Source organism: Pygocentrus nattereri, chromosome 22, assembly GCF_015220715.1.
Source record: "Pygocentrus nattereri isolate fPygNat1 chromosome 22, fPygNat1.pri, whole genome shotgun sequence".
NCBI classification, from domain to species: domain Eukaryota; kingdom Metazoa; phylum Chordata; class Actinopteri; order Characiformes; family Serrasalmidae; genus Pygocentrus; species Pygocentrus nattereri.
In genome coordinates, this window is record NC_051232.1 from 29979979 (window position 1) to 29997541 (window position 17563).

The 17563-nt window shown below is 43.3% G+C and overlaps 2 protein-coding genes across 6 annotated transcripts in view; both read right to left on the reverse strand.

The window, feature by feature from the left end:
- Positions 1-8148, reverse strand: part of LOC108429273 (striatin-like) — a 66179-nt gene extending 58031 nt beyond the window's left edge. For both annotated transcript variants that reach the window (XM_017700916.2, XM_017700915.2), the window contains exon 1: positions 7766-8148. In XM_017700916.2, coding sequence (XP_017556405.1) covers positions 7766-7978 — 213 coding nt within the window. In that variant the 5' untranslated portion in view covers positions 7979-8148. The remainder of the gene's footprint in view (positions 1-7765) is intronic.
- Positions 8149-9109: 961 nt separating this feature from the next.
- heatr5b (HEAT repeat containing 5B) overlaps positions 9110-17563 on the reverse strand; it is a 42113-nt gene continuing 33659 nt past the window's right edge. For all 4 annotated transcript variants that reach the window (XM_017700919.2, XM_017700920.2, XM_017700917.2 and 1 more), the window contains exons 32-36: positions 16945-17217; positions 15416-15640; positions 13691-13842; positions 12103-12316; positions 9110-11512 (exon numbers count right to left, since the gene is read on the reverse strand). In XM_017700919.2, the coding sequence (XP_017556408.1) occupies positions 11205-11512; positions 12103-12316; positions 13691-13842; positions 15416-15640; positions 16945-17217 (1172 nt within the window). In that variant the 3' untranslated portion in view covers positions 9110-11204. The remainder of the gene's footprint in view (positions 11513-12102; positions 12317-13690; positions 13843-15415; positions 15641-16944; positions 17218-17563) is intronic.

Consider the following 17563-nt stretch of genomic DNA (forward strand, 5'->3'; position numbering starts at 1 on the left):
CCGCTCCTCCCTCACACACACACACACACACACATTTTATATATATATATATATATATAAAAATATAAAAGCACTGTCAACAAAATGAGATGCTCTTGAGCAGTTATGAATGAACGTCAGATCCAGAACTATTGGGCAGTCGTGGGCTGGACGTTAGGGAGCTGGCCCTGTGACCGGAAGGTCGCCGGTTCGACCCCTAGTGCCGACAGTTCATGACTGATGTCCTTGAGCAAGACACCTAACCCCCAACTGCTCCCCGGGTGCTGTGGATTGGGCTGCCCACCGCTCCAGGCAAGTGTGCTCACTGCCCCCTAGTGTGTGTGTGCTCATTAGTGTGTATGTGGTCTTTCACTTCACGGATGGGTTAAATGCGGAGGTGGAATTTCCCCGTTTGTGGGATTAAAGAGTGCCTGACCTCACTAATGCTCTTGTGCCTGAATGCAATCGGATCATCACAACAATGTTTTACTGTAGTAAAAAGAGGACAGTGCTTTAGCCACAAACACATCAATGGGTTTTTTTTAGGAAACCCAGTCTAGCGAAACGCTGGCCGAGCGGTCGGGTTTCCTTCATATCCCTCTGGCTGCAGCTGCTCCTGGCTGCGTGACATCACCCCAGCAATAATGGGCTCCAGGAAATCCATCCTGCCCATGACAGAGCAGAAGGAAGCAGGAAGTGTGTCACTAAAAGGGTCCTGTAGATCTTAAAGGGAAGAGTGAGGGAAGGACAGGATGAGGGGACACAAGACTGGACTGAAGGAATCTCCATTAGAGTCCAGGAAGTCCAGAGCACGCAGAATAAAAGATCAGCCAAGCAAATCCGCCTCCGTTATTAAAGACGTGAAGTCCAGCCTAACTGAATGAAGACGTCAGCTCAGTCTGAGTGCAGCTCAAGCTGTGATTATCCGTCTGGACGGAAGATCAAACCTGATTAAACATTTGGCAGTTTCTTCTATTACAACCCGTCCGTCAACGGCATCACATGTAAGCGTTTAGTCCAATTCAGGTGGACTATGGACGGAGAGACAGAGAAAGACAGAGAGAGAGAGAGAGAGAGAGAGAGAGAGAGAGAGAGAGAGAGAGAGAGAGAGAGAGAGAGAGAGAGAGACACAGACACAGACACAGACAGAGACAGAGACAGAGACAGAGAGAGAGAGAGAGAGAGAGAGAGAGCGAGAGAGCGAGAGAGCGAGAGAGAGAGAGAGCGAGAGAGCGAGAGAGCGAGAGAGAGAGAGAGCGAGAGAGAGAGAGAGAGAGAGAGAGAGAGAGAGAGAGAGAGAGAGAGAGAGAGAGAGACAGAGAGACAGAGAGACAGAGAGACAGAGAGCGAGAGAGACAGAGAGCGAGAGAGACAGAGAGAGAGAGGAGAGAGACAGAAGAGAGACAGAGAAAGACAGAGAGAGAGAGAGACAGAGAAAGACAGAGACAGAGAGAAAGACAGAGACAGAGAGGAGAGAGACAGAGAGGAGAGGAGAGAGACAGAGAGAGAGAGGAGAGAGACAGAAGAGAGACAGAGAGAGAGGAGAGACAGAGAGACAGAGAAAGACAGAGAGAGAGAGAGACAGAGAAAGACAGAGACAGAGAGACAGACACAGACAGAGAGTCAGAGAGAGAGTCAGAGAGAGAGACAGAGAGAATGAGGGAGACACAAAAGAGAGCAGAGACACAAAAAGAGCACAGACAATTAGAGAAAAGAGGAAAAAAAAGGAGAGAGAATGAGAGAAAGAACAACAGTGAGAGACTGAAAGAATAAGAAAAGACAAACAGAAAGAGAGAATGAAGGAGCAAGTGAGAGAAAAAAGAAAAAAGACAGAGACAAAGAATGTGGTAAAGAGAGAATTACACCGAGCAAGCGAGAGGGAGAGAAAGACAGACAGATGAAAGAGAAAGACAGATAAAAGAGAGAGGAGGAGAAGAGAGTCAGAGAAAGTGAGAGAAACTGAAACAGAAACTAAAACATGAAGAAAGAGCAGAGAAGCTTAAACAGCACTGGGAGATGAGCCGTAACGTACTGAGTGAGACTCAAAGCTGAGCACTCAGTTCAGTAATAATAACTCCAGCTGTTTGGTTCAAACTGACAGAGAGCGAGACAGAGAGCGAGACAGAGAGCGAGACAGAGAGCGAGACAGAGAGCGAGACAGAGAGCGAGACAGAGAGCGAGACGGTTTCTGAATCCTGTGGTTTACTATGAGAGGAAGTGTTTGAGCAGCGAGCGCCGCTCAGTTTTTGGCGCCACAAATGTACGAGCCAATCAGTGATGAGCATTCAGGTGCGGTTCTTTTTGTATTTTGGCTGAGGGAAGAGAGAAAACACAGACACACACAGACACACACAGACACACACAGACACACACAGACACCTGTCTGTAGTGACTCTGTTCAAAGCATCTCAGGAGCTTCTAGACCTGCGCAGTCAAACCGAGACATTTTCTCACATAATGTTCACAAAAAACACAAAAGGCAGAGCCCATGTCACATTTCTGCACTTTTAAGTGAATTTAAGCTTAAAACTTATTTCAACTTAATTCTGGATTTTCTGTCTCGGGAACACTTTTTACCAACATGCATCACCATGGCTACTTGTGTGCACGCCTACACTGCTCTTTCGGAAAGCAGTACGATCTCCCTTCTACTGCCTACTCGTCATAAACATTAGGCTCGCCTGTGAACACAAACATAAGGATTAATCATAGTCTGAGCATCTAATCTTAGGCTAACAGAGAAAGTTGTTAACCACTGCCATACACCTAGATAGGAACCAGGCATCTGAAGAGAGTTTACAGCCTTTAAAAGCTTCCTTAAAGAAAGTAAATCACATGAAATAGTCAGAAATATGCTTCTGATATTTGTGCTGCTTCCCATCGTCATTGTAAAGAAATACAAATCAGTACGTTTCTCTAACGTGACACGTTTCACGTCAAGCCACTCTGAACGAGTGTGTTTAAATCTCACCCGCTGAACTACACAGCAACGCTGAGACACCAGTGGAACTCTGCTGTAATGCCTATGAGCTGCAACACTTCAGTGCAAATGAGCTACAATATCTACACCAGGAGTCATTAAAATAGTGCCGGGTGCTGTCAGCACAACATTTTCATATCAGAGCCTCCCTTCTGCAAAAGAGAAGTGGCTAGAAATGCAATGGGTGCTGCAACAGCGACTTGACGAAACACTTTCGCTGCACATGCGCTACTCAAAACGCAGCGAACCATCTCTGGTGTGGAATCAAGCGTAACATCAGGACCCGTCCGATCAGAAACCACGCTGGATTTAACATCTGAGCATCAGAGCCAGCGCAGGACGGCTTTTTAAAAAAGCAAACAGAGCCAGTTTGCATGATGCCAGCTGGTGGGATGTGAGCTTCCACTGTCTTTTAGCTATGGAGGCAAATTTCAGACATTAGAAACATCCTGAGAAACAACATTCATAGAAAAAAAATGAATTCATACTTAACATATACATCGCTGTTTCAGGGCACTGTGACTGCGAGGTGCACCGAGTAATGTGTGGGTGTCATTCTGGGGATTCAAGCACTCAGTCAACGTTCAATGTTTGGCTCCATTAGTGTTTTTCACCAGCCTACCACTGAATAAAATCCATTTCCATTCATTATGTTGCATGAAATGAGATACTTAATGTCTCTATATATTATATTATATTATATTATATTATATTATATTATATTATATTATATTATATTATATATGTACACACACACACACACACAGGCCACTTCATTAGGTACACCTGTTCATTGCTTGTTAACCCTAATAGCTGATCAGCCAATCACACGGCCGCAGCTCACTGCATTTAGGCATGTAGAGGTGGTCAAGACACCTTTCTGAAGTGCAGACCGAGCATCAGAACGGGGAAGAAAGGGGATTTAAGGGGCTTTGAACGTGGCGTGGTTGTTGGTGCCAGACGGGCTGGTCTGAGTATTTCAGAAACTGCTGATCTGCTGGGATTTTCACGCTCAACCATCTCTAGGGTTTACAGAGAACTGGCTGGTCCAGGTCTTAAGAGGAAAACTAACCAACACGTATCAGAGCAGAGCTCCTCAAAGGAGCAACTACATCAGCATCTTCCAAGTTTCTCAGATAGACGTGAAAAGCCTCTGAGCTCCACTCACTAAGCCTTCACGCTGTAGTTCATCTTGGAGGCCAATCATGTTGATCTCAACCAGCATTTAACAAATCAATGAGTATCTTGGGGGAGAAAATGAACATGCAGAACATGCAGACTGACCAAACACCGTCAAGTTATGCCACTGTGACGGGGGTCTTTTTGTTTGGCCAAAACAACAAAATTCCAACACCAAACGTCTCCTACCCCAACAAATACATTTGGGATAAACTTCCTTCTAAATTTGCTTCTTTTATTTTGACTTCTGTCTAAACTTTCCCTTTAAGCAAAGTGGTGGAGGCTTCTGAGGTCAGGACATTACGCAGTACAGAAAGTGGGCTGCCTGTGAAGATCTCTGAAGCTCAGATAGGCTCTCGCCTGCTGATACGCCTAGGCTGCCACCATAGGTGTTCCTGTCTTTCTATTTTTTTCCTGCTAACAACTCCCACTCGCAGGTATTTTTAACCTGTCTCAAAGGAAAGCAGCACTTTCATCCAGTTTTCTCCCTCATGGAATGAGTGTGTTCCTGATCTCCATCCACCTAAAGGAGACGTTTCAGGATATCCAAGGACCTATTTTAGAGTCACATACACAAGCCGCTGCACCAATGGTGATCAAGTACGACATGATCAGAAATCAACACTGAAGTATGAAAAAACAACAACATATAAACACAAACAGCCACTTCATTTACCAAACCTTTTTACAAATTGTTTATTTTCTTTGGGGACTATTTTGCCTCACAACCCCCTCGTCATAAAACAACGTCTCCGGCGTCAGGCAGCATGAAATAACTTTGACATAACTTTTAGAGGCATTAAACTTTTTCAGTCGTCTGGTTCCCATCAACACCACAGTAGACAATCCTGAGTCAGAAAGTTTCTCAAGATCGCAGCATTTCACACCAAACCATCTTAATGACTTGCGTCTTAGCCATTTACTCATTAAGAAATAATAAACAATACATGGAGAACCTCAACTGTCTGGGTCAGTTACCAGGTTAGGTTTAGTTTTTTTACTCTTTACACGATTTTCCTTCCAATTCAGGCGTGTCCCATTTATATCCACTATCTAGCTCTCCCAGATCACTCAACGTTCCTAAGCTGGGAGTGTGGAGGCTTGCGCAAGCCACATACACACTAGTGAATACACACACACTAGGGGGCAGTGAGCACACTTGCCCGGAGCGGTGGGCAGCCCTATCCATGGCGCCCGGGGAGCAAGTGGGGGTTAAGTGTCTTGCTCAAGGACACCTCAGTCATGGACTGTCGGCGCTGGGGATCGAACCGGCGACCTTCCGGTCACAAGGCCAGGTCCCTAACCTTCAGCCAGGGAAGCACCGATACGGAAATTCCGGGGCAATGCTGATTTCCTGGTTCAATCCCCACCTGGGTAAGCACCCTACACTACACCAATAAGAGTCCTTGGGCAAGACTCCTAACACCACCTTCACCTGCCTGTGTAAAATAATCAAACTAAGTTGCTCTGGATAAGAGCGTCAGCCAAAATGCCATAAATGTTTAGCCTTTCCCAGCTCCAGTCTTTCAGCTTGAACTGACAGGAACGCCGGACGCATCATTTCATTCAATTAATACAAGCAGAGTGTAAAAATGGGCCCAAACCAAACTCCCAGCTCTCCCTGCCAGTAATTCAAGATCCACAATGCAGCTGTTGCGCTGTTTAAGGTGGAACAGGAACGTTTGAAGAAGCTTGCGAGTTAGAAGCCAACTTCAGTTCTTAAAGCCATCAAGGCCTTATGTACAGAGCTCTCTAGCCAAGCGGCTGCAGGTTTTGCTTGTGTGTGCAGTGCTGTGCGAGACATTTTAGCTGTGCTGATGTAGCACAGCCAGCTTTGTCTAAACATCATGGTGCTCTCCCGGCATACAGTAAATGCATCATTAATGAATGGCTTGAAACGTCAGCTGAACCTAAGTATCGGCAAATATCACTGGACAGCTCAACATGCTTGGAGAAGCACATTGTCAACTCTGCCATGTCAGATAACAGATGTCTAAGCATCCTGCTGAGTGACTGGGGGAAAGGTGGGACCTTCCTGCCCACCCAGAGAGTTACGCTCTCTTGGACTCCCAGTTACGGATGGCTGTGGCATTGCCACGCACAAACTCCTGACAACAGGGCCGATGCTTAGACAGGAGCCTCTGGATTAGCTACATTTAAAAATGACTACAAATGATTCGCCATTTATTTTTCTAGTGGAACTGATCATTTTGCAGTGCTTTTTTGACAACATATGATTACATACACACAGTGTGTTTAAGCACTAAAGCTACACAGGGTACAGAGCGGTCTTATTCTCTGGCTTATTGGCACATATAACAGTCAAATAAGGAACAGAATAGAAATGAAAACGCAGCGCAGGGAAAAGTCCGCTGAATGCGCTTAAACGGTCAGATTCAGTCGAGTGCCGTTTGAACGGTCATTAAGAAAGCTGTGTGAAAGAGAAGGCTTTCAGTTGGTCTGACCAGGGTCATAAAAACATTAAAACACAATAAAAACATGTTAAAAGGACCACTGGGCATCAGCCCTCGGCAAACTGCTCATACTGAGAACTAACCATCATTTTTGTGAGGCCGAGGATCTGGTACAAAAGAAAAGATCAAAGCAACAGCAGCAACTTCACACGAATTATTATACAGTTCCCAAGCATGTCACAATGTTTACAAACTACTGAACAGTTCTTTTTTAATGTGTTCAGCCAACCTCTGAATTCTGGGACCCATACTGTCTCAGAGGCAATTCCACTATTTTGCATATCTACCGTCTCATTTGAATATCCTCTTGTTAGTTTTACCATCTTGTGATTTATGTACATAAATGCTGGCCTGTGTTACTCGAACACCTCCTGGTTGATTCATGCATGGCCCGGTCACTTCGCCTGCGCTCCGATTAGTTAACACCTGCGCCCGTTACTTCGGACATCGACTGACCAATGTTGATCAACCGTCTGATCAGCGGAGACATCTATTCCCAACTGGAAACCTCCTGCTTAATTTACATATCTGCTAGTCAAGTCCTTCGTTCAATGTTCTGGTTAATTTGCATATCTACCGGCCCGGCCAATCTGAATATGCAACAGCTATTTCGAATACTGGGTCGTTCAAGGTTCTGTTTAATTTGCATATCGACCGGTCCAGCCAATCCGAATATCGAACTATTTCGAATACTGGTTCAGTCAAGGTTCTGGATAATTTGCATATCTACCGGTCCAGCCAATCCGAATATCGAACAGCTATTTCGAAGACTGGTTTATTTGAATATCGAAGATATTACAATATGCACCGGTTCTCCGACCTACTGCAGCCTTCCAAGCACCTCGGCTTCGCGCACAGCTGATGGACTTCCGTCCGTAACGTCCTTTCACGCCACAAACTTTGTTCACTCACTAACGCACAGCCGATATTTACAGCCGGCCTCCGCTTCATTACCCCGAGAACGTCGTACCCGGACCCCGCAGTTGCTCCTCTGATAACCGATCAGCAGCCGACTGTAGTTGTAGCTTCGCTATCAAGTGACGTTAGCATTATGCTAACCAGTGCGAGCTAGCCCGCTCCGTACATGGACACCTTTAAAACCCTTTTTTAAAACAAACCCGCGGTTTATGAGCAGCTCCCGGCTTTCACTGACCTGTAATTCGGCCCTTTCGACCTCCCACTGCGCCCTCTCCACCTCGAAACGGGCCCATTCGTGCTGGAGGAAGTGCAGGATCCCCGGGATGCTGTACTGGGCTCTGCCCGCCTCCCCGCCGTCGCTCTCGGCCGCCGCTCCTTTCGCTCCCGCCTGCAGCAGCGAGTTGTTGTTGTTGTTGAAAAACACGCCGGGCCCTGCATGTTCGTCCATGGCCGGGCTCGGTCGCCGAGAAAGAGCTCTCTCCAGCCCCTGAATCGCTCTTTTAGCCGGAGGGTTTGCTCGCTACAGGCCAGCCAAGGCTTCTAGAGCAGCGCTCCGCCGACACCTCACACCACAGACGGCGGTGAGCGAACTCATTTTCTGACAGCCAGCTGTCACTCAGGCCGTGGAGTCGCCGTAGCCACGCCCACCGCTACTGTCGGAAGGGCACGATGGGATTTGTAGTTCAGTAAGATCTGACGAGGCAATTAACAGATTTACAACAACAATAATAATAATAATAATAATAAGTTATACATTTACTTTGCTTTATTAGATGTATGTGCATACAGATAACACTGACCCCCACTTCTTGTTCTGTTTTGTTCTTGTTTAGTTTTGCTGAAAGCCTCAAAATCAGTAACAAAGCAAACAAAACTCATAAGAACGCGGTGAACTACACGGTACTTGATTATAGTTTCATTCATACTTTCGTTTCTTTTACTAAAGCAACCAGGCTCTCCTCAAATTTTCACCTACATTCTGTACATCTGGGGAAAATAACACTAGGGCTCCGCAATGACCGGCCCCCTAAAATCTTTCCTGGGCTCCTCATACAGCTACAGACTCAATTGTACCCTAAAGACTCCCAGAAAAAAAATTTATTATTTATAACTTATAATTATTTATAAGTCTAAAATCCAATATAGGTTGTCTAATGTAAACATAAATGAGAGCCTCAAGTTGTTTGACACATAAAAGCGAGTAAACAAATTACACTAGCCCATATTCACAAAGCTTCTGAGATCAGAAGTTCCGATCCAAGACCTGCTCCTATCCATAAGATCATCGCAAGCGAGAGAGAGGGAGAGATCTGATCCTAGATCAGCACTTCTACTCTGAAAAGCTTTATCCGTACCGTCATATTTTTGTTCACTACAACCAGTTTTCCTTTGATTGGGTTGGGCTGGAGGTTAGGGAACGGGTCCTGTAACCGGAAGGTCGCCGGTTCGATCCCCAGTGCCGATAGTCCATGACTGAGGTGTCCCTGAGCAAGACGCCTAACCCCCAACTGCTGTGCTGTGGATTAAAATAGTATCACTCAACTAGCCTACAATGTATACGCTCACAAATAAGAAGACATTCATGGGTAAAACTTCCTCTTTATTTGGATGATCAGGTCAAACAATATGATTTAACATACAGTTTGTTTACACGGGTCCAGAAAAGACTTCGCCTTGTGATCAGTGTCTTAGTTGTTGCTGCGCAGTACCGTACTTAACATAAAACAACAGCACAACAAAAGCATGTTTACCAGACTTAGTGCAAACCAACCATTCGTGTTGCGACATCGGTGGACATCGGTGCTGCTGCACGGCGGCCACTTAATGCAGAGCGTTTTTAAAACAGGTGTGAATAAATAAATCAGTTGGTCTGTTATTTACATAAACTGTTTAAACGATGAACGTGAACAAAGGCAAAAAGTAAAGACAAGTTACTAAGAGGTAAAAGATGCTTAGAATACATCATCAGAGACCAGGACGAATGTTGAAAAGAGCAGAGCTAATTTCAAGCTGCATGTCGCTGCTGTCGGAACAAAACCTCGTATCTCCAAAATGGTAACTTTCAATGTAAGTCAATGGAACCAGAATTTTTGTACAAGTCATTTTTTGCCCGTTTCTTTCGGTCCAACCTTCATAACATTTACACACATTATAAAAACCAATACGCATTTCCAAATGATGTCAAAAACCGGAAAACGACAAAAATGGAGATACGAGGTTTTGTTCCAACAACAGCGATACGCAGGCTGTGTATATCCACATGTGAATTTACGCAAGGTGGGAAGAAAACAAAAACATTTCGCAGTATATCACAGCTTTCGTTTTTCATAAGTGTGTTTCTTTGTACAGTGTGGGTGATGAACGACACAGAATGCATTATTTCACTTATTTCAATGTTTTGGGTCCAAAAGTAAGTTATATAATACCCACGTTTGGAGCCAGATAATATACATAATAATGCTTAACTTAAAGGAGTGCAACTGTGAGAGAAAATACATGAAGCAACAGACGGGACAAGACTGTGACATTAGACGTATGCTGTACACAGCTGTGCATGTTTTTGGTCTTTACAGGATCAGGCAGCAACAAACACGCTTAGAGAAAGCAGATCGAAAATCAAGAATGTTATGAGAACTGCTGGAAATGACATCGATGCAATGTGACTTTACAAAAAGTGCTTCCATGACCATCTTTTCAGATTAAGGTGCATTTTACAAGCGTCAGACAAAAACCGTGGAAAAATCTAATTATGACAGCAGTAACCGCGTCCCTTTACCAGCGTCTGAAGCTTCTTAAAGCGACAATTTCACTCGGACATCCACCATCAAGCATGATCGACATGATGAAACGTAAACCCTGGAATCCATATTTACAGAAGCAAACCTTCACCAGAAGAGTCCAACACTAACTAAACAACTTCAGTTGATAAATAGCAGTAACTGAGGTTATCAATAAAAACGTATCAGCTGAACTTTCTGTGCTCCGCCCACAAATACGTACTTCTTCAACTGACCACTGGCAAAAAAAAATAAATAAAATAAAAAATAAATAAATAAAACAAATCACATTTGACTTAACAAGTAGTTGCAGCAAACCCAGTTTCTGTCAAAACATGTCAATTATTCACAACAGACTGTTTGCTGACGGTCGTTACAGTCGCTATAGTTACGTTACTGTCGAGTGAGACGGCCTCTGAAAATGTTTTGACAAAAAGCGGTCAAAAATTTCACTTTCTGTTTTTGAGCAAAAGACAAAATCAAACGAAAAAAATAAATCTAAATATAATTTGAATGCTCAGCAATGAAAACCGGGCATTAAAAATGACGTTCGCTGCTTTTACTCTGCAAATCCAAACAATGTGGGCAGCAGCTGACAAAAGAGTGAAAATATCAACCATGTAAAACTATCTCCTGGTTTCAATGAGGAACATTAGAAAAGCAACTTATAATTATTAATTATTGTCCACGTCAAGTATCAAGAGAGGGCACAACGACCAACAACGTTTCCATTACAGGTTTGATGTCACACAAAAACATGCCATCCCACTCCATACTCTTAATTATGCTGAATGGCACTTTTACCCAAATGCTTCACACTTTGTGAAACCTAGAAACATTTCCTTCAAAAGAACACATTTGTGAGTGGAGCATGGAGAGGTCAGTCGAGAACTGATCTTAGAAAAAGCTGGTTTTGAGTTTGATGGTGGGTGTGGCTTGCACAGTGGGTTGGGCCTGCCTGGCCGCGGCCTTGGCTTTGTTGCTTGCCTGATTGGCTCGGATGGCCGTCTCAAGGCGTGTCTTCAGCTCTGGCGCTGCTCCCATCACTGTCTTGAAGGCGGCGGGGTACAGGGGGCCAATACGCATCAGATTCTGAAGGGCAAAATCATGCAGGCCCTTTGAAGAAGGAGGGGCAGTGGAGAAGGCATTTTCATCCAGCAGGTAGGAGATCAGTGTGGGGACCAGGAGAGCCAGCAGCTGAACACCTGAAGAGAAAGCAAGACAGACATTAGAGAAAATAAGATCATTATTTCATCGTCATGTTTCAGCAACACCAAGAATGAATCAGTATCTCTTACCAAGCTCTTCGCTGGGATTTTCAGTTTATATTCGGTTATATTCATTGATCACGATCAAGTGCTTGCTGACTTCATCTATCAATACTTAATGTATAAAAGTTTATTTATACAGAACATCCAGTTTATGAGATCGACTCTGCTCTTTTTTTACGACAGCAAGGTATTTCCAACAGGATTAAAGTCTCTGAGAACATCCCCTCTCTCTCTATTTGGGGCAGGGCGATTAAGCGTAAAAAGTAGACTTCCACAAACTCTTCATGAGACTGGGGGTTGGTGGCGGAGACTGACAGAGCACTCAAATAAAATCATCATTCCTGCACACCCTGGCCTCCTGACTCGCTGCCATGGCAAGATCAAAGATTTACATCAATCTCTATAAGAAAAAACTCTGCTGCGGAAATAAAGGCAGGACCAGCGACTTTGTCCATTTCTGTAGAAAACAAATCAGAGGAAGCAGGTTGGGAATATGCCGGCCAGTTGTGTTTAAAGCTACTCACGATTCTGCTCCTCCCCCAGGGCCACCAGGCCCTCCAGCACTTTGACTCCTTCCTGCACAGCCTGGAGCTCCGCGGGGGTCCCGGGCCGCGCACGCTCCACCCCCTTTAGCTTCTCCACCAGCAGAGGAGCCAGAGCGTGGATGTAGGGAGTGGAGAGAGCGCGGCTAGAGTGCTGGAACACCGACAGCAGCAGCTGATAACACCGAGCTTGTACCTGCAGAGAGAGAGAGAGAGATAGGAACTCATGAACGAGCACATGAGCACGGAAGAGCACCAGTTATATCACAGGTTGGAACTCATAGAGCTTTAATTCCTATGACTAAATCTTCAAGCAGTCCAAATGTTCTCAAAAGCCTAGAAGGACGCCTACACTCTCTGCCTTTAGTTGCTGTGTTCACTCCTCAGAGGCACTGAGTCAAGCAATCCCAACGTCCTCCCTTAGGCCCTATAAATTGAATAGGTTTTAAAGTGGAGTTTAAAGCCTATACTATGATGAAAAATCTGCTCTTCTTCTCCAAATGTATTTGCCCAGCCAAGCAATGAAGGCTAATGTAACTAACAAGTAACAGAAGCCCATTGCGAGTGACGCACCGATATAATGGTCTACTTTCAGTACCGAGCTTTTAGACACAGTCGCTCGAAAATGAGGTACGTCAGTCCAAAGCACAAAATCAATTTCTCACTTTTTTAATAAATGGAAGTGAACGCTCTGCAATACAGTTAATAATTAGAAATGATCACATTACAGGAAAAACTGTTTGAGATCAGAAATGAGTGTCTTTGTAAAGCACAGCTGCCTGTTAAAATAAAAGCAGCTATTAATAAAGCATGACAGCACGTTAGAATACGAGCCTGTTGCGCTTTACACCGGCTTTGTCAGCTAATAACCATTTCAGACTTGAGATTTTTATGAGTTTAATGCAAGCTAGAATAATTAAACTGGGAGATTTCGGGTGATTTTGCTGTAATTAGGTGATAAAATTAAGATAACTACAAAATAAATTAGAAAAAATTAGTTAAACATGAAAAATTTGTCCAGTGTGCCTTCATTTAAAAACTCCTAATAAACAAAAGTTGTTTTTTTTTGAATAACCTCTTTAATTATAACAGTACATTATTTAAGGTAAGAGATTTAGGGAAAAGTATGAAGACATAAAATACAGAATCGTATAAAACTGAACATCAAATAGCTAAAAACAGTAGTTGTCCTCTTGAGCTCTGTACTTTTGTGTCTTTTATACGTAACAGTGCGTCATACAGGGCTAGAAAGATTCCGTAACAGCTCAACAGAGTTTAAGGAAAACATGATGATTCAGGAACGCTAACAATTTAAGCTTCCGTTACTTGTTATGTTATTGTTCTTATGGCTCAAGTGTAAAAGTAAAGAAGCAAACATCTTGTCTGATCAGCTACATTTAGGGCAAAGGAGAAATCATGAACACTTTTAACCAAATGACCCCTTTAAGCCTCCTCTGCTAGATAGTGCATGCCTTTTCCTACGTTGTCAGTGAAAATCTCTGAACATCCAGCTAGTTCAGAAGTCAGCATGACTGAATATGGTTTCAAGAATGCGTGTGGTGTCACCTACCCATGGGTCGCTGGAATTGAGGGCGTTACGGAAGCGCTCCATGCAGCCTTTCTGTAAGGCAGTGACCCCCACTAGCTCAGCGCTGGCGGACACCAGAAAGAGGGTAATGGCTGTGAGCATGCTCACCACATCCATATTGGGCCTGGACTCGTCTGGAGGGGGACAGAGACATTGGTGTGATAGAAAGAAAATCTTACAAGCTTGTTTTGTTTTTACCAAAGTATTTTCATAATGTCATAACACAGAGAGAAGATGTGAGGACATGGTTACTGTTCAAATGCTCTGTTTCCTCAAAACAATCTAATGACAAACAAAACAAACTGAATGGTACTAAAAACCATTTGGGAAAGCAGTGCGTTTTCAAACCTTTGCGAGTAAAGGAATGTGCTGCGTGTTACACGCTTGTGCTACTGCATTACCCGCTTGTGCTGCTGCGTGTTACACGCTTGTGCTGCTGCGTGTTACACGCTTGTGCTGCTGCGTGTTACACGCTTGTGCTGCTGCGCGTTACACTCTTGTGCTGCTGCGCGTTACACTCTTGTGCTGCTGCGCGTTACACTCTTGTGCTGCTGCGCGTTACACTCTTGTGCTGCTGCGTGTTACACTCTTGTGCTGCTGCGTGTTACACTCTTGTGCTGCTGCGTGTTACACTCTTGTGCTGCTGCGTGTTACACACTTGTGCTGCTGCGTTTTACACGCTTGGGCTGCTGTGTTTTGCATGCTTGTGCTGCTGCGTTATACGCTGTTATATTCAGCATTGTTTGTGTTGTATCATGCATGTGATTAGAAATAAAGATTGATTCCCTAGACATAAGTCTGCTCTCTGGTTTGACCAGGGTTTCTTAACATGGCAGTGTCATTTTAGAAAACTATATAGTTGTCAAATGATTTAAATGAAAAAAAATTGTGATTAATTACATTATTTTGTGTCGTTAATCACAATTTACTGCATATGTCTTCTTTGCTCATTTCCTAATTTGATTGTAAAGTATTTTTTTCTCTACTTAAAAAAGATGTGCATATTGTTATGGCTACATAAGCAGAGAAAGCAAAGCTTCATCAGATTTTTATTACTTGTTCTGTTATGCTGTTTACCTACATGGCTGCCTAACTATGTCTAATCTGAGAGATGTGATCAAGATTTTGCACATGACTATATACACCCAGCTCCTCTGTGGTTGTAGCCTCTCCATCTGATAGCACTGATACGTCCTGCTCTCAGAAGAACTTTGCCGTCAGTTTTGTTATTTAGCTGCTCATCGGTTCCCCTACGAGCACTCTCAGCAGACTCTGAGGAATTACCGTTATTGCTGTGGCGAGTTTTGCTTGTAAATGACACTTCAGACTCAATGAACTTTGGTGATGGGAACATTTACAGCATTACAGTGGCTGTGAAAAACTTTGTTGGATCAAGACAGCTGTAAATGGAATTTACCATTTAAAAGCTGTATTTGAGTGTGGGTGCTGCAATCACTGAACCAGTTAAAGTAACATACAGCAGCTGGGCTTCAGGGTGGTACTATGGATGGCTTAATGGGTCAAACTATGAAATGTGAAAAGAACGAGTGGTTTTGATCACTTATTGCCTCAATACTAATATGAGAAAATTACAGAATACTACTAGAAAAAAACTGAATATTTATGACTGCCCGTCATCTCAGGCAGACTATACATCAATAAGTAGCTCAGACTGCTTCTTGTGCATATATGTATGTGCTATCTCACCAGGCTGGGAGTACTCCAGCACAGAGGCCAGGCTGCTCCTAACCAAGCTGGTCCACTGTTGCTGTGTTTTCTCCACACGGCCCAGCGGGGACGTGATGATGGTCTTAATGCCCTGCAGGGCGGCCGACACGGGCAGAGGCACTGAACCCTCAGGCGTCTTCACCGCAGTCTCCTTCAGCACCCCACAAATTAGGAACAGCACCGTGGGCAGGATGGTCATGCTCCCTAAATGAGTTAAAATCATTATAGAAGGCCATCAGTGCCAGGCAATTGATACGATTAGCATCGTTATAAAACCCACGATAAGGAGAGAGACCAAACTTGGAGAAGAAATATGAAATAGCATGGCACACCACATGCTGAAATTAGCGGACTGTCTTTCCAAGCTACTGTCCAAGCTAAAGTCAAAGCTATATGGTTGTATTTTGTAAATATTTCTTTTAAAAAAAAGCTAAGAAATTCTGTCACAAGTATGAATTCTAAACCTTTAATCTAGGCCACATTTGTGTTCACATTTCTGTTTATTTTCAAGAATAAAATAATACATTTTCAGTTTTTATAAAATCTAATACATATTTTATAACAAATTAAATACTTATTACAAAATAAATAAAATGATAGAATAAAAAAATTATATAATTAAAAAAAATTTAATTTCTGTGTATTTTCAAGAATATAATAATAAAATGTTTATTTTCGGTTTTTATAAAATCTAAATATTTTATAACAAATTAAATACTTAGTATAAAATAATAAAATAAAAATGAATAATAATAATAATATTTTAAAAGTAATAAAATAATAAAGTTTACATTTCTGTGTATTTTCAAGAATAAAATAATAATAATTGTTTTTCCAAACAATCTGCAGGGATATTTTTCCAAACCTCTAAAATTTAGTCTGAGAAGTAGGTTGCATTTTCTGCTTCTTAACACATTCAAAGTTTGGACTCTTGTCCTCAGAACTCCAGCAGCTTCATTCTTAGATTTTTTTTTCTCATTATCATCTTCCTGGGACCTACTCATCCTTTCAGACCCATGGGAGTTTTCTGATGGACAGAACATTTTTTCTCCCCTCTCTCACAGATCAAAGCTTAAAGTGCTGTTTATGTAATCAGCAGTCAGTTTTGGTTGTCTACCAGTCCTGCATGGTTGCTAAGGGTCCCACTTTCTCTGTATCTTCTAATAAGTTTCTGAACTACAGTTTTGAAAACTCCTTATTTCCCCTTATTCCTTTCACTTTCTCTTTCAGTACGCAAATGCATCATCTTACTTCTAATCTCTTCAGAAATAACTCCTGAAAAAGAAATCACTGTCAAATATAAGATTATTACGCAATGTAAATCAGATGCATGCATAATTCTAATAACTAGGTTTCTAAGGGTTAGGATGCTGCTCAGATTAACAGAGTGTGAGTGAGCGTGTGTGTTCTGTGGGTGTGTGAATCCAGGATGTGACAGGCCTGAGTGGGAATGTGTGAATCAGTATGCGTTGAAATGTGAGTGCGATTGTGTGCAAGTATGTGTGTACCTGCTGGAGAACACAGCGCAGGCAGTTCGGCCAGGATGCTGACGGTGACGGCCACCAGGCGGTTACTGTGCTCGGGCAGCTGCTGGGGTTTGGTGGGCAGGTGGCTGGGCGAGTCACTCGCCTTGGTGTTGACCTGAGGGAGGTGGCGCACCAGCAGAAACACCAGCAGCTCCATGGCGGCAAACACCAGAGACTTGCCTGGCTGAAGCTCCCCCGTGTCCCCTCCTTCTTCCACTACACAGGCCGACTCCTTCTCCCCACCATCTTCCACGCCTGAGAAACAAAGAGCAGTTTACGCCTGAGCCCAGAGCTTCTGAGGTTGGGATTAATAATCAAGGCAGTCTGTGTAACTGAGTGGATAATGCCTATAACTGGTTATGTAATCAATTAAGATACAAAAGCACACTGTGGTCTATAGACCCTTCCGGCTCTGGAATAACAATGCCTCAAGAAAGTACAAATTAATAGTGAGGAATCAGGAATTCCTAAAAATAATGAGTGAAAAAATGACATTTACACAATTTCTCCCTTACCCCACTTTACAAACTGCTGTACAACTTGTAAATTATTTTAAAATCCATTTTAAATTGCAATTGAAGAAAACATTTATCATCTCAAT